At 46.4% G+C, this 18038-nt stretch overlaps 1 protein-coding gene across 1 annotated transcript in view; it reads right to left on the bottom strand.

The window, feature by feature from the left end:
• Positions 1–11038, bottom strand: part of EFNB2 (ephrin B2) — a 43211-nt gene extending 32173 nt beyond the window's left edge. Inside the window, exon 1 of the mRNA XM_032314423.1 lies at positions 10544–11038. Coding sequence (XP_032170314.1) covers positions 10544–10665 — 122 coding nt within the window. The 5' untranslated portion in view covers positions 10666–11038. The remainder of the gene's footprint in view (positions 1–10543) is intronic.
• Between the last annotated feature and the right edge of the window lie 7000 nt (positions 11039–18038).

The raw sequence follows: 18038 nt of genomic DNA, 5'->3' as shown, positions 1-18038 counted from the left end.
TATCCATCATTAGAAAGGTTATAAATAATGACTGACAAGGAACAAATTATACCTCAAACTTTTTCTTTTTAACCCACCTTGTATGCATGGTTTTCCGTGAATGTATGTATGCTTAATTTAGTTATTCGATTTCCAGTTACTCCATGCCATAGCATAAGAGAGAGAGGCAGAGCATTAAGAGGACGGGTTCCAGAACCAGAGTAATCAGGTTCAAATGCGGACCGTACCACTTATTCACTATAGGACTTCGGGCAAGTTAATTAATGTGCCTTCGTTTCCCCACTGATATTACAGGAATCATAAAAGTACCCCTCTCAGATGGTTACTATGAAGACTGAATGAGTCAGTATTTCTTGAACTGTTAGAGTAGCATCTGGCATTCAGTAAATGCTCCCTAAGTGTTGTTAAATAAACTGTGTCCAGCAGGTGAAATAACATGTAACATTAACACAAGTGATGCTACTCTGCCCATCCCCCACACACTGCGGTCATGTTTCTGTTCAATAACACGGTCTCCTCCTGTACCCGGTACTAGGCCACACAAAGTGGATTCAGCCCAGGCTCTCCTCAGTCCATGGGGGATAAGCTGTTTTCTCTGATGTTATAAATGTGACATCACGGGTAGCATCAAGGGTAGGGAGCAGAGGAGAGAGCATGGAATTTGCAGTAGAGTGGAAAATAAAAGCAGAGGAGCCTTGAAGAGGAGTAGAAGCGTGGCAGGTGGACAAAGTACAATGCGACAAACTCTAGAAGGTGAATCTGCTACGTTGTAATCTTCATTAACATGTCATTTTTATTTATTCTGCCTTTGTACATGGTAGGCAAAATGAACCATAGCGAGGCACACAAATATTCAATTAATTTTATTAACAATAGGTGACATTTATTGCTTCATTGTGTCAAGCACAGAGCCAAGCTCTTTTAATCCTGACCACAATTTTATTACTCTTTCATTCAGTGCTGTTAGACTACTGCCTCCATTTTAGAGATGGGATAGCTGAGACAGAGAGGGTACTCCCCCTGGTTACACAGTGGGAAAAAAAAACAGCTACACTGGGATCAGGCTCAAACAGCCAGATTCCAAAGCAGGTACTCTTTGCTAAACTTGGTTGTCTTTGCTAAACCGAATTGTCTGACCTTTCCATGATCATCGTGTGCATCTTAAAAACCCCTTGGTACTGCTAATTCTCATAATCAGAAAAGTGGCTGAGATCACTGGGTTAGCTATCCCACAGGGTCTATCCACCTCATTTGCGGGGTCTGCGCTATGCTCAGATGCATGAAATAACGCAGATGCCTACAGACGCACACTCCATACATACATACTGCTCTTAGCTGAAATGTTACTACTGGCTTATTTACTGTGTTTTTCAGGTGACCACACTTCCACCAGGCCTGGGCCTTCCCTGTCCCCACCCTAGGACTTAAGTCACTTGAGGGTGGAGGCTCGTCTTTCTATTATCTGAGCCTAGTAGCGGGCCTCACAGATGACAAATGCTGGATGAATAAATCAATGCTTTATCAGCTCTCAGTGACCTAGACGATCTCCTGTGGCCTCCAACAGGGCAAGAACGGGGCAGAACGCAGCAAGGCAAGGACCACAGATTCCTTCAGAGATTCCAAAACAGCCTCAGTGGGTGATGAGCTAATGTTGAGCGGTTTCCAAGGCGGTGGGGGGCGGGGGTTAATTTAGAGCAATGGTTCTCAAGGTGTGTCTCTGTGTGGCAGAGCATCAGCTGAGAGCTCCTCAGCAATGTCAATTTCAAGTCCCACCCAGACCTCAGGAATCTGGAACTCGGGGGTGGGGCCCTGCAAAATCCCTGTTTTAACAAGCCCTCCAGGTGATTCTGGGCCCTCAAATTCTAGAGCCACTGCTCTGGCAAGGGGTGGGGGATCTCTAGTAAGAGCTGACATGTTAATACACCAGAGGCAGCCATGAATCCACATCTAGACTGTGTTCACTGCACTGATTCTTACTGTAGGCCATCACTAGCTAGTAGGCAGAGGTTGCCAAAATGCAACAGCTCTTGTCCCTGCCTCTTAGGGACAGGGAGGGCAATGATGCGGATTAGGGCTTGCATATGAACCACGATGGTGCAGCGTATAATGTTCTTTCTACACCCTAGGTATTTAACTAAAGTGCTGTGGGATTACAGAGAAAAGATTTAAAGAAATTATGTTGGATCTATGTCATCAAGAAGGCACTCATCTAAGGTAATTTGTAAACTTTATTAGACAGTCCATTATAATGAAGATCCATTTTCCCATAGACAATGGGGGACTCAGGGCTTCCAGGAGCTTATTTGCATCTAAAATGTACCCCGAATTGAGTTCCAGTAGTTACGTGAACATTGGCCTTTTCTAACTTCTTTGGCAGGCCCATTCTGAGCCCAGCACTGAACATGACTGGCCTGGCCCCGCTCGCATGGCAGTTCTGGTGCAGGACAAATATTTTCAGGCCACAGTGAGCCAGGAAGAGCAAGGACCAAGACTAGGGAACATTTTGTCATGCTGGGCCTCCGGTCCTCGGCGGGAACCTGGGAGGCCGAAAAGATGCTGCAAAGGGAAAGGTGCATTTGAGACCCTCTGATAGGGCAGAGGTTAGGGACCTTTAGAGCCAAAAGTAGGTGTTGGACTTGACACACACACACACACACACACACACACACCCTTCACATGCTCCAAACTAGCCAAAGCCTTAGGAACAACCACAGTCCCGTTCCTCCAATGCAAACACATTGACTCTATTGGTTCCAAAGCCGAGAGCAGCACTCGTCATTACCCTGGTGTGACCTGGAAGGAATCAGTATATGAAAAGTACATGGAATGCCTTGGGGGCCAGAGGGACTTGCCCAGCAAGTACTGGGAGACCCATATACAAGGTCTGTAATTAAAGGAGACAGCTGAACTTAAACTGAGAAAACACACTGGATCATGTAATTGTGTTATACAAGAAACATGAAGAATCTATGGGACTGAGGGAAAAAAAAGTTTTCAAAGCAAAGTTGATCACCAGTCCTTCCTTCCAAGCATCCCGCATGTCTGCCCGCCACTGCGTGGTTAGAACCTTCACCTACCCATGCGTTTAGAGGAACAAAACAGCAGGCTATAAATACTTCACTTTTTCTTCCTCATATTCTGCGTAGGGAATTACTAAAGGCAGAAACAGCTTGTTTTTCTTTAATGGAGCGTTCTCTTACTATGTTTTGTTTTCAGGTTTTTTGTTTGTTTGTTTTGTTTTGTTTTGTTTTAGCAAGTATGCTCTCACCAGTCCCACTCCCAAAGTGCTTTCAACTAGAATTACACGTTTGAGTTTATACAGGAAAAAGGACATTAAGAGCCACTGCTGATTCTCTGCGGGAGCGCGAGAAACAGGCTCACCTGGCATCCAGGGTGCACGGAAAACACTTCATCTCCGATCCCCTCGTTTGGCCCGGCGCACCCGATCCAACCATCCTTATCTCCCGCACCTCCGTGCGCTTTCTCTGCCGGTGGGCAGGGAAGCTGAAGGCTGCCGGATGGTCAGTAAACTGGAGGCTGGGCTCCCCTGCCACTCTCTCTAATCACTTTAACCCTGTTCCTAGGAGAAAGCTGGAGGCCAGGGCAATTCAGCTGCTTCTTTTGTCATTTGCCTGCCATAAATATGCACCAGTCTGCATTTCAAAAGCTGAAGGAGGCCGCAAGCTTGCTGGACATTTATCATGCTCTGTTCCCTGTTAACAAGCAAATACTTTAGCTGAATGGGCCATTAGCAATCATTGTCAAATGTAGAATGCAAGGTGCTTGGATGTGACCAGCTTGTCAATTAGGGGGTGTCCCTTCTCCTTGGTGGATCTAGACAAGTGCAACTGGTCTTTCCATAGAGATTACTGAATTAGGGGTACAGTTGCAGGCACGGGGTATGGCAATCGTTTTAAAATGTTTTGGATCTATGAAAGCTACATAGTAATGACCAGAAAAGTAGGCTACGAAGGTGATAAACGCCCGCCCCAAGCAGAGGGTCAAATGAGCTGCGAATGAGGAACCAAAGCAAAGCAACGGGTCTGACAGCGACTACGGGGGGATTCGATGAAGATCTCAGACACAGAACTAGTCAGTCAAGAGAGGCCCCATGTTGCTGTTCAGAGAGCAGCCTGGGGAGCTCCCCGATCCACTCCATCAAGAAAGACACTGGGGGTGTTTGTGGCTTTCAGTATTGTCCGCGTCTTAAGAGTTTTCAGACTTTTCCAAAGAAATGCTGAGACTTTTCTAAAACGCCAAATAGGAGGCAGGAAAGCAAATATTTCCTTTCTGGCTTGACCCAATTGCGGATGTCACTCTGCATGGAACCCAATCATGGTTTCAATGGCTCGTTTTGTGTCATGACTAAAAGGGAGAGTGCGGAAGGCAAAGACAAAAGTCCGGTTGATTCACAAGCTTGTTCAAGACAGAAAGCAGTAAGATTCCAAGGCATGGCGATGCTTTTTTTTTGTTTTTTTACTTGGAAGCGAGCAGTGCTAACATTTTCTAATCCTGACTTTACACGAAGGGCGCCCATCCCACTCAACTCCAAGGTTAAGACTCACGTTAACAAGGAAAATATCATCTCGATAGAGCCCACTGGTTTGGTCATATTGGATTACTGTTGATCGGAATGAAAACAAAATACCCCTCCCTTTTATTTATTTTATTATATATTCTTTTCCAGGGCAGGACGGGCAAAACTCAGAGAAAGGCTCTCTGGCAGAGGGGGTGGACAATGGGTACTGTTTACCTTTGCTTCTGTCCCACACGGTGTGAGATGGCCTGGGTCGGAAACGGGGCTGAAGTCCAAAGGTCTCTCTTTCTTTGCAGGGAGCTGCAGCCCTACCTTCCCCTCTGGTCTCTGTTCCTGCCCAGCATGGCCCTGCCTGAAGCCCAAACAGATTAAGGCGAGGACCGCCAAGTGCAGCTAATCCTACAGAATGGTTACCCCTGTCAGGCCAGGAGTTAAAAAGGAAAATCTTGCAGGCCTTAACAACTGCAGTGATCTAAAGTTTTAATCAGCCCCATATCTCAACCTCTAAAAAAGGCAGCCAATGAAATCTACCTTCACCATATTATCCGCCACCAATGAGCAAGAACTGAGCAGCTTTTCTTTCCTGCTTTCACCATCCCGGGCCACAAGTAGGGCTTTCATACTTTCTAATCCGAGTTTCCAAGTCTGTGTGGTTCTCACATAATAGCCAACAGCCTAGAGCAAGGGCTTCGCTTCTACACCCTTTTCAGAGACGTGTCATTTCCAACATCAAGCTAATCTATATGTTGCCATGGCTTCCCCCTTTATCTGCCTTTCCATCTTATGAACTGCATGGATTTACCACATTATTTTTATCTGAAAGACAGAAAATGGTGGTTTTATTGCCATACAATCAGATTACTGCTGCTAGTTTCTCTATGCCTTTTTACCGTACTTCAATCAAAAGGGATCAGTTTCTTTATACTCTGCCCTTGATTTACATTACATCTGTAAAGACCTAGTCTGGGTTGTAATCCCCTTATTAACTATGACCAGGGTTGATTTGCCTAAAAATAAAAGCAAATTGTGTCAGACCCTTTCACTTTGTTTTTGATTCGGAACTACAAAATGGATTACTAAAGAAATCTTCAGAGTTCACACGGCTAGCGTAGCACTGAATTTAAAACAAGAATTAAACAAGTTAAACAGGGGGCCATGTCAACGGTTTACATTTTCCATCATGGGAGAAGGGCTGAGTTGCTTATGTCTTTGTATTCTTTGGCTTTACAGAGACAATGAAGCCACAGGAGTTTTTCCAAGCTGTTCGAACACTGTCCTATTCGCCATCCTTCCTTCTTTGCTTCTCTTACACCCTTCTCCCAGCCCCACTCTAATCCCACCCCTTAAAAAAAAAAAAAAAAAAGTGGTGGTGGGGGGGAGAGCTCTTCCCTGAAAGAGCTAATTCCTGACGAGAAGCTTATACTTCTATGGGTTCTGCATATTTTAATCAAAATATTTTAAACAGTTGAACACTCCTATTTAAAGCTCTACTCCGCTACACAAAGGCTGAGCTCATAAGCAAATCTATGTAGATGAATGATAAGTGACCTGAAAAACAGGCTCTTTATGTCAGCAGCTAAGGAAAGCAGAGGCTAGGCAGACTGGAGTACCATTTTCATCATTATTTTCCTTACAAGAGTGCTGCTTTTTGTCTCCTTTGGGATGGAACAGTTTAAGAATAAAGTTTTCGTAAAATCACCTTTCTAAAAAAAAAAAAAAGAAAGAAAGAAAGAAATGTCCTTTTTGCTGAGGGTCTAGTCCGTATTTCCTTTCCCTGCCACTCCCATTCCTCTGACGCATCACTGCAGTCATGCTGGGCTCTCAGACCGTCTCCCATTAGGCAAGCGCTCTGGGAAACATCACGCTAAGGTAGATGTCACACTCAACCTCTTGGGAGTCCAGAGCACTTCAGAGGAAGGCAAGGTACCACGGGTTTAGTTGCTCCAACTGCAAAGTCCCTCCGAGGATAATTATCGCACTGATCCACCAACCAAAGGATTTCCCTCAGTAAATTTACAGACAAGAGGTTTTACAATAAGTAATCCAAATATACTGACTGTGCCGCGGCTCACTCCATCTGGAGAGGCCATTCCAGTCTGCAGTTTTTAGCTGGTCCGGGGATGATGGTTAATTCACCTGTCCTTCTATTTTGGCCTGGGAGAGTCAGAAACGTTCAGGAAATTTGCAGTCATTTGCATTTCTTTACATCCGTAGGACAAGTGTCAACAGCTACGCTTTGTGAAAGATTTAGAACCAAGTGCTTAACAAATCATCTTAACCTCCAGCTCCCGTTTCTGAGGCTTGAAGCTATAATTGCCGAGGTTAAAAAGTGCAGTCCCTAGACACACGATTCCCAAATAAATTCTCTTCTCGCCTGAAAAGAAGGCGACCAAGCATGTTGTGAGCTATCACTTCGGCTCCGTCTTTGTGTTCTCCCTGGCTGGGTTGTCCTGTGGAACGACAGTCCATTACCTCTAGTTTATCATCCTGACAAAATGTGAGGAATGCGGTTGGGAACCGATGAACAATCCCACCCCTGGTGCTTTGTGCTTTTTTTCTCTCTATATTAAAACCGACAAGATTAACCCAAACGCAAACTGTGGAGCATAGTTCAAGGGGCTATTCAATCAGTGTTGAATGTGCATTTGTTTACCTACAAAAATAAGAATTTCAGACACAATGGAAGGCAGGCTGGCTTATATATGGTATTGAATGGACTGTTCAAACAGCACTATCCATTGTAGTTTATTTTATCAATCTCTGACAGGTCCGTATTTATTCAGAGCCTGACTGTGGTGGGGCCCACGTATTATAGGTTATCTGGATTTTATCCAGCCATTCTTTTGTATCAAGTCAATCAATATCAGGAATTCAGTATTAGGCAGGGGAAAAAATGACCTGGGAAAAGCAAAATGCTTTGTTAACTAACTAGTATATGGTGCAAAGGGAACAGTACCCCTAGACAGAAGGAATTACTGCTCGGCTGAAATTTCCGACAAAGTCCGTGTAATTCATTACAGAGCACCATATACCAACACAGCCTTGTTCACTCGAAAGTGGGTATTTTTTTTAGAAGAGGCAACTATTCATTGTGCCTGGAAAAATCATTCTACATCAGTTAATTGGAAATGAAAGCCAGGCTTTGCTATTCTCTGCCGAGTTGAAAGGGGAGAGGGGAAAAAAGGGGGGGGGGGCTCAACAACCTAAGGGACCACAACTGAGGCCACACTGCCGGAGACCGTGGCTGCACTGGGAGTAATCCACCTGGCAGGGTAGTTGCTAACGTTTCAGACCCAGAACTTCTTCGGATGGCTGCATAGAGTCTCAGGGATGGGGGCATCAGACAGTGTGATTAAAGGAGTTATGGAGACGGAGAATTTACAAAGGATTTTCTGGACCCTGCGTCCAAACAGCTGCTCCTGCTCCCTACGTCGACCACCTGCTAAAAAAGCTGACCTCCGAATGAAACAAATCTAATTACTGATGGCGGCTTCATTACAGATGAATTGTTCCACAGTTCGGATGAACTGGTGTGAAACCTCAGTTGCTCTGACCACCTTCCTGCCACATCATATTCGTGGACTGAAACTTTTCACTGGAAATAAATATGCAACTTCCCCCAAGAAAACAAGCCCTTGGCACTAGGGGTTTTTATTCATTCTCCAACTTAGAAAAGGCTCTTTCATATCACTCCTCCAGGAAGAAATCTTTCTGATGTCTCAAGCTAGCGTTCAGCTGCATACTTTTTTAAGTAGACCTTTTCCAGGGGCAAATTATCCAGTCCTCCAGGCACGCCATTATCATGAGAATTTTAAAAGAAATTCTACTCTTGAGGACGGGAGCAATCATGGCAACAGAAACCTCATCTGTGCAGGCAGGCTTCTCCAGAACGCAGGCCTCCAGCAGGTCTTCAAGTCTGCGGCGGCAGCAGAGAAAAACCGAGAAACCCTCCTCATCAGGACCGTGAGTAAAACTGCAGTCACCTCCCCCCACCGCAAATACACTAGGAAAAGAGGATACTGATGTCTGTGGCGGGAACAGTTACTGCTGTCCCTTTTCTTCCGAGTAGGTGTTTCTAACCTTCCTCCTGATCACCACCCAGTCATAAGCGGTTAACACGGAGTTGCACATGCTGAGTTGGCCAATGGATGGATTAATGGGAATGTCTTCAAACAAAATTCAAACGTAAATATTAAACCAGGGCGGGGGGGGGGGGTGAGGGGGCGGCGGGAATCAGCCTCCCCAAACAGTCCGTCGGCGAAAGTGTGAAGTGGAGCGGAGCCGACAGCCCCGGGGGGAGAGGTGAGGGCTGGCGCCGCGAGCATTGCGCGTGGAAGAGTGACCTCTGTAGGCGCAAAGCGAGCACTGGCTGGCCTTTTCCCGGCCCGCCCAGCCGGGGCTCCCGGCCCGCCTAGCCCGTCCCGCCGCGGCCGCACGCAGGTCTAAGCCCGGCGCTTTCCCGCACCGCCTGGTGCCCCACCCTCCCCGACCCACCGCGTAAGGCTGTCACCGCAACTGCTGTCTCGGCAAACACCAATCTAACACCGAGGAAAGAGTGGCCCGTACAAGACCGGGCTGCACGGAAGAAGGCTGCATTAAGCAACTTTTAAATGCGAGCCGTGTTGGAAAGTGCCATCCGGCATCATGCAAGAATGTGTTTAATCCGATTTACGGCTGTGACGTTTCTCGCCCTTATCCTGAGAAATTCTTGGTAAAACATGTTGGTGAATTTGAGATTTGCCACTTTTAAAAGAATGGATGTAATTCTTTAATTGAAATGTGATCTGTAAGTCAATTCCCCGTCTCTGCACTCCTAAATCCGTGGCCAACTTGCTGGCCTTCAGTTAGGCCGCTGGTTTTCCTTGTCATCTCAAACGCTTACTCCAGGAGCCAGCCAAAGTCTCCACACTTTTTCCAAGTTCCCCAAGGCTAAAATTCCATGATTCTGTAAAATATTTTTGGATCTAACTAGAAATGTGTTCCAAGAAGGAGCTAAGATGCAACACTGAATGCATAGGCAAGCAATGAGGCGTCATGGCCATACGTGCTTAGGGATGAGTCGCCTTTTCTAAATTCTCAGTGCATTCTATTTTGGTAGCTCACGCTGAAAGTTAATCTCCACAAGGCCTGGCTTTCTCCTGGCTACACTGTTTGGTAAAAACAATTCAGATTCAAGGATCCCATTCTTGCCCAGGCTCCAGGAGCTGTACTGACTGGGCAGGGACTTAAGCTTTTGAAGAAAGCGTCCTTAAAATCAAGTCAGCTAGCAGGACCACAGAGTTCGGGGCCACAGGTTTAGAAACGAAAGGGGGAGACGACGCGCAAAGGTCTCTCCGGGAGGGACCTAAGGCCGGTCACCCCGGCTGGGAGGAGAAGGCTCGCCGCCCGAGTTCTCTGGCGAAGCTGGCGAGCTCCCCGCGCACACTCGGGCAGGCGGCGCGGAGGCGCGCGGGCTCCGGGGCGCTGCGGGCGGCCGGGGACCGCAGGCTCCCTTCCCCGGGGTGCGCTCCTCTGTCCCGGGCTCACAGCCCCGGCCGGCCGGCAGGGATCCGACCGCGCTCCGGCGCTCCTCGAGAGCGCAGCATCCCTGCCTCCCTCCGCGGCCCGCCAGCGCCTGCGCGCCGGCCAGCCCTGTTTGTGGCCATGTTCTCCGTCCTCGAGAAGAAGTAGGGGTCAGGTATCGCCATCGGACACTTTCCCGAACGTGACACCCGAGCCGTCAGGGATTCTTTCTTTCTTTTTTGTTTTCTTAGCGCCCGGGAGCTCGTGGGGAAAGGAAAGCGGGGGAGAGCGCCCCTTAGAACCGGCGCTCCGGCTGGAAAGCCGAGGGAAGAGTTCCATCAAGTAAAATGTGGCGAGGGTTGGGGACAGGGAACTTGGGGTGGGGGAAACCGGGGTTCCAGAAACAGAATCCGAGGCGCCGCGGCCCAGCCCTTCCTCCCGCCCGGACGGCGCGACGCGGCGGACCCCAGGCGGGGACCGAGAGGGATCGCGGACGCCACTTACTTGGAGTTCGAGGAATTCCAATAGATGGGCTCTAAAACTATCGACCTGGAAATCGCAGTTCTGCATAAAACCATCAAAACTCCCCAGCAGTACTTCCACACGGAGTCCCTCCTGGCGGCCATGGCCAAGCCGCTCCCAGCTCCGCACACTCCGGACGACGGAGGCACTGGGCGCGGGCCGGAGCCCCAATCCTCCGGGCAGACAAGGGGGAGACCGCAGGCAGCTCCGGGGCGCGCCGAGCGGCTCCAGCAGTCGCCGAAGTCGGGGGCGCTCCACTCGGAGCCCTCAGGGCGCGGGGCGGGAGCGCACGCGCAGGGCGCGGCGGCGCGGCGGGCTCGGGGCTCCGGGGCGCCGCGCCGGACGCAGCTCTGACGGCAGGCTCCCGTGCGGCTCCAGGGTGCCGGGCGCGGGCTGCAGGGAGGGCGCGCGGCCGGGACACAAAGGCAGAAAGACGACTCGCGCGGGCGGCGGACGCTGCGCTCCGAGCGGACCGCCTCGCACTATAGATCCAGGGGGGCGGGCAGCGGCCCGAGCGCGCGGGCGCCGCGTCGGCGCGGTTCCATGTCCCGGGGCGCGGGGCGCGGAGCGGCGAGGGGCGCCTCCAGGCGCGCGGGACCCTCCTCTATCTTCGCAGCTCCCGGCCCGCGGAGCAGGCAGGAGGGGCTCGGTCCCCGCCACGGGCGCCGGACGCGCACGGGCCTTTGTGTGCGGGGAGGGCGCCGGGACCCTCTCTGCGCGCAGCTCCGAGCTCCGGCCGGCGTCGCCGTCCCCGCCGAGGAGAGTCAGCGCGCCCGGCCCGCTGTCAGAGCACTATAAACGCGGGGCCCCGCCCCGCACCGCGCAGCCTATTGGCCCGCCGCCCAGCAGCCGCGCTCCGGTTGGGCGGCCGGCCCGTCCGTCATCCGCCCCCGCCCGGCATTGGGCGCCGCGAGGCGGGGCGCCGCTGACAGGTGAGCCCCGCCCCCGGCCCCGGGCGGTGGCGCAAAGGGAGCTCAGCCTGGACAGCCAAAGAGGGGAGGGGGCGGCCAGCGCGTGCACCGCGCCCCTCCAGCGGCGGGGCTGGGACACAGTTAGGGACGTCCGGGAGGGGAGCGGGAGCAGCCGGGGGCCACCTGTCCCCGCGCCCAGCACGCGCCGGCATTGCCCGGCAAGTGTTCTAACTTCGGCAGAGGGACGTCGAGGGCGAAACTTTCCCTGCGGAGCGGAAGGCCGTGGGTTTCCCGCGGGTCTTCCTCCGCTCGGCCGAGCGTCTCCGTCGCAAGCCGGGCTCACACCCCCGCACGCGCATCCCTTCACTGCCCCTCGTAGGCCTCGGGGCGATGAGTTCCACACCTGATTTCGGTTCCTAACCTCAGCTGGGGCCTGACCAAAAAGTCAACGGGGCCGAAAGATGCGAGACGACTCCCGGCGACGTGGCTGCCGACAACGGGGCGCAGCCGTCCCGGCCCCGCACCCTCCGCTCCCCGCTCCCCGGGAAGGCGGCGCCTCCAGGCGCTCCCCGCGAGTGTCGCCGGCACACCCGGGCCCGCCGCGGGACCTTCTCCTTAATTGGTCTCTGGGGCACACTCACGCCATCCCAAGGTGACCGGGAGTTTAGGGGTGACGGTGACAAATAGCGCCCAAGTGGAGAGGTGGCAGGAATTCCTCACTCTGGTTCTCGGCAAGTGCTTGCCCAAAAGAACGCCTTGGACGCGCGCCACCGCTTCGACGGCTTCCACGGACCCACAGCGCCCACTAGCGGCCGGCTGGACCTCGCTGCGCGAGCGCGCCAAGGCCCGCCCACCGGCAACCAGAACCCCAGGAACACAACCGCACAGAACGTCCATAGCAGAAGCTCCCAAACTCACCAGCAGCACGGAGAATTCGGCGGCAGTAAGGCAGAGTAGTCATGCACAATTCACGGTTTTGCGGGGGGGGGTGGGGTGGGGGGGAATACCGTATACCCACAACATGCTGTCTACTCCAGGATTTAATGTTTCCAACCCAACGAAGCAGACGGTATTCCTACAAATTGTGTTTCTTTAGCTATATTATCTACTAAGCTAAATTAAAGAATATACATTGTAAAACATCTCATTTAGATACCAGTGTTTCTCTCACTCTTCTTTATAACGTTTCCAGATTTTTACAACTTATTACGTATTCCTTTTTGAAAATATTAAACATAAGCTAATGTACATTTCAACTGGAGTGTTGACATTTTGTTAGGACTAGTTTGCTAGCACGCTGGAAAATACTAAGGCATGGGAGTACTGAATACATTATTCGTATTATTCCAGGTAAATCTTTGAGAAATAAACAACTTAATTTTCCCGAATTTCTATTTTAAAAAGCCTCCAACTTGAGAAAATTTTTAAGAAAGGCTCAAAGATTGAAAACCGATTTGAAGTCATGGCCAGATTCTCATGAGGACTAAAACACCAGGAAGGGGCAGGTATTTATAACTTTCTCACCAGGGTGAAAAGGAGTGGGTTTTAGTAAGCCTAAACATTTAAGGAATTCATTTGAAATGTAAAGGTAGCTTAATAATGTCCTACAAGAACTAAAACGGAGTATCTCAGTACTACATTTCATAGTCGGTAAACTGATTTTGTGAAGTTTAAGTTGTGACCTCTTAGCTCCTACATCCTCTCTCCAAGTAAACTAGAGGAAATAAAGGAAATTTGCATTGTCTGAAAATAACCCTGGCTTCCATTTTTAGTAAATCAGATATTCACACACCCAAAAAGCATTTTGCCTTGTGGAAAATGTAAATGTACATGTAAAAACGGCCTGTTAAACAAACTGTGTACCTGACCAAAAAATAAAATCCCACACCAAGATTCCTCCTGTATAACTTGAGTGTGAATATTCATGAATTTACTTTCAGCAAATAAGGATTCATTTATCTGTAAAGACTAGGTAAAAAATCAACAGTAACAACTTCAAGATGATAAATGTCCCACTACTGTTGAGATGGTCAAGTTCAGTTCTGTCAACCCATTAATGAGCCCCGGTCAAAAATGCCGGTTTAACTTTGGACTCCCCCAAAACTTAACTAGCCTGTTACAGAACTCTGTCCAATAACACAAAATCAATCAACACATATTTTATTGTTATATGTATATTCTGTATTCTTAAAGCTCAAGAAAATGTTGAGAAAATCTAAAGCAATACACTTGCAGTACTGTATTATATTTATTGAAAAAATAATCTGTGTGTAAATGGAACCACACAGTTCAAACCCAGGTTGTTCAAGGAGCAACTGTAATTAAAAGCATCTCTTCAAGCCATTCTACTACTGTACATAGGCCAGGCAAAAACTGCTACATCAGCATGTACAAAACAAAATTGAAATTTTAATGCATGCCAAACCAGAAAGAACCTATTACATTGGTTTAATACATATTTGTATTTGGACTTCATTTTATGACTGAATAGTCAGGAGAAACGTGCTAATTTCTGAAAATCTGTAATTTTACCAGCACAGCTTCACGCACACATTAAGAAAAAAAAATGAAGTTTTATCTCAGCTAATTACTTTAACTGTTTCTCAAGTTAAGGAAATTTCTGAAAGTAAAAATTGGGGGAATTCCATATAGTCAATAAAAGTTGATTAAAATGTTTGAATATATAGTGAAGTAGCAAATGTAAAGCTAGGTAATTTCAGTTGAAAAAATTAAGATGGCAACCAATTTTGCTCTAAGTGCACCTTAATAAAGTCATTCCTGTAACCCTTTGAATTCCTATGCATGCTTTGGTCTTTATGGTTGTTTCTTGTACAGTAATCCATTAATTCTTAGATGTACTTCAAAAGACATCTTTAACATAACTTCTGTAAAAACAAAGAACAGAAGCCTTATCTAAATGTAGCATTACAGAAAAATTACTGGAATTTGGTTTCATGTTGAGTAAATGTTGTCCAAGCCATGAACTTTCTATGTAGCTAATGTTTCCTGGCACTGCATGCACTTTATTTCATAAGTCACTGAAATTTCTAGAACTCTTCTGCAAACACACTGCTCAAATTCCTCAAAGGGAAGACCTTTTAAAACGGAAGTAAAGTAAACCTTCTCTCAGTAAACCTTGCCGTACACTCTGGCACCACCTACTTCTACAATTTAGCTTCCACACTGAAACATCTTAAATTAGCATCTACTTATATTTGTAAGTTTGGTAGGGACAGTATTAATTACTACACTGAACACTCGGTCAAAAGAACATTTTTCCCTTTGGGAAGTTCGGTGCCAACTGACCTTATCGACTGTAATAATATAGTCCTTATGGAACTAAAATACCACCATTTTCCACTACAGCAGTCATTTCAATCTCTACGTTATAATCGATCGTTGCTTTTATATTAATGCAAAAACGGCATATGTGTAAAGAATACAGTTATGGCTCCAGCTAACTTGAGCACTTGGCATGAAATCTCATTTCCTTATTTACAAACTAACAGGTTTTAGAGAACGGACCAAACTCCAATCACCCTTCCATATTGGTCTAGGTAGTTTAGAGATAAACAGGTTAACAGCTGTGCAGTTTTGGTTTTACCATTCATTACTACTAGTACTCTATAACCTCTCTGTGTAAGATTCCCACTTTCTGGACTGACAATATAGACACAGTATTATAAGAAGTTAAATTCTGCTTCAAACATATAAGGGATACCGCTGACATATAAGGGATATCATAAGGGTATCACTGACAGCAATCATAAGATACATACAGTAAGATATTCAACAGCACTCAGAAGAGGCTGCAATTGTGTATTCCTGTTTAAACTCCTTGCTACTTTTTTTTTTTTTAAGATTTTATTTATTTTTCAGAGACAGAGGGAGAGAGCGCGAGCGAGCACAGGCAGACAGAGGCAGGCAGAGGCAGAGGGAGAAGCAGGCTCCCTGCCGAGCAAGGAGCCCGATGTGGGACTCGATCCCAGGACCCTGGGATCGTGACCTGAGCCGAAGGCAGCTGCTTAACCAACTGAGCCACCCAGGCGTCCCGCTACTTGTTGTTTTTCAACCCATACATTTTCATAAGCCTGGAATATGAGGAAGAAAACAATCACGCAAACATATACAAAATAGTAAGCCTATTTTATTCTAATGCCTGTAAGCCAGGTTTAGAAATCACCAGCTGTACTGACACTCTTCAAAACACAACACACAGTGTGCCCCCCACCCCCATTAGGAATTTCCTGAGTGAGAGTGAAACTGCTGGACCATTAAAAATTTTACTCTTTAATTTACTGGCTTCATAGTAATAGGCCCAAAGATATATGTAAAATACAACTATTCACACATCCTCTGATCCAACCACTGCATGCTTTGGAAAAGAACAATCTTCTGCTTATCAGTTACTCTAGTAACTACAGATATACAATATATCATAGATCAGACAATGTGATCCCACCATCTGAAAACCATCGACAAATCTGCTTCAAAATGTACCGTGCAGTGCATTAGCACATGCAAATCTCCCAGATTACTGAAGCAGTAGCAACTCTGTAATTACAGAGAACTGAACATTTAAAAACGAAACAAAACAAACAGAACCAGGAGTAAACAAAAAAGCAGGAATAACAAAGATGATGAAGGCATCTAGGCTAAGTGGCCAATTCAACCAAAGAGAAAGCAGACCTCCTGCCTGGGCTTCAACACCCATCCAAGACTCTTAGATTGAGGCCCTTCTCTCTTTAGTGCTCCTTTCACTAATTAATAACATTTGAGTGTTCCTAAGACTCCTGGAGACAATGGTTAAGTCTCCAACATTAAGATATCCTGTTTCCAGAAATTCTCATGGCTAGTAATCCGAAACAGAAGTGATGGTTCTGGGTGTAAAAGAGCAGAAAGTTAAGATACCTGAAATCAGCAGCTCTAGTGAACAGTAACAGCTTTGGAGAAATTTCAGTTAAGTGACAAATGGAGGGTGCGTGATAGAAGATGAGGTATTCGAAAAGATACGTGGGAGTTCAACAAGCCAGCACTCTATGCTTATTTTACTCTGGAAAATTAAAAAGAGGTACAACATCACTGAAAAATTTTAAAATACTGGTGGCCATACAAAATAGCTGTAGACATAGCCTACGCACAACTACAAGACTGGGTAGTTAACTGAAGACAGAGCCTACTTTGCTACATCTTCATAAGGGAAACTGGAGAGTAAATCTTTACCCCTTCCCCTCTTTGCAAGCATTAAAGAGTCCTCACACCAAGCTAATTTAAAGGTTTTGTTTATACAATTGATAATTCTGCAAACTCCACAATAAAAATCCAGTAACTACATATTTTAAATACTGTAATAAAAATAAACAAAAGCCATTAGTTAATTCTATAATGCATTAAGAATGACCTAAAAAACAATTTGTGAATAAAGCATATTTAATAAATTAGGGAACATCTGAACTGCTAATAAATTGGGAGAGAATTTGAACTTTTATAATATGTACACAAAGGCAGTGGAAACAAATGAAGAAAACAAATTACTACACATTGTTGCAGCACAGAAAAGATTGGGTGTATTTTATTAACAATTACATCCTCTTTCCTGTAGCCTGGCACAGGAACAATTTCATTATCTGATGCGAGTCTTCAACAGCAGATACTGCGATGTCACTAAGCAACTTACTGCGATTTCACACCATATGTGGCAGTTAAGAGATTCTTTAAAAATTAAAAGGCACGCATAAGCTGATTTCAGATATTAAGTCCAGGCTACTCTCTTAGATACAATGTTTATAACACTTGTAGAGCAAAACATTTTTTAAATAAACATTTCCCAAAACTTGAATACACAGCCTAAGAACAATGGATCCGCACCAAAAAACAAAAAACAAAAAAAAAAAGGAACATTAGGAAAAAAAAAAATCATGAAATAGAGCTAACCTCTATTTAAAGGTTAAAAAAAAGATTCATTAGCAACCTATATTCTTTAGGTAAATAAAGTGATTGTTTTAGAGTAATAGGTATTGTGTTTATAAGGCAGTTCTCACTACAGTTCATGCCTACTTAAAATTCTACCTTTAAAGATATTTAAGCTGATAGTATTGTTCCTTACCACAATTAGACTCGCTGAAGAGCTCAAACTAAAGCAATAGCATTTTTCTTAGCATGCATACACAAAATAATCTACCGTTAGTCATCTCATTAGCTTTTGTTTCACTTGGAAAGAGTGATCAAATGGTCTTAAAAATACTGGAGAACATTCTCTCTACTTTGATGACATGTTTATGCATCTCAGGTATATCTCTCTCTTCAATAAATGTTTTAATACCAGTAGACTTAAAACAAACATACGTAAAGATAAATGAGGCAGAGTCTAGTGTATAAGAGTCATCCATAAGGTATCACATGCAGAAACAAAACAAAAACTGGTAAGAAGTTTAAATGTGTTTGTCCTGAAAATAAACGTGCAGGCACCCTACAATGAAGAGGATTTGACTACCTTAGCCTTTTGTGAGAGTACAAAGCTAAGTTCTTTCTGATGGCCCACTTGGAAAATAATCTAAGATTCTATA

This window comes from Mustela erminea, chromosome 15 (genome assembly GCF_009829155.1).
Source record: "Mustela erminea isolate mMusErm1 chromosome 15, mMusErm1.Pri, whole genome shotgun sequence".
Taxonomy (NCBI): domain Eukaryota; kingdom Metazoa; phylum Chordata; class Mammalia; order Carnivora; family Mustelidae; genus Mustela; species Mustela erminea.
This window is presented reverse-complemented; position numbering and strand designations above follow the sequence as displayed.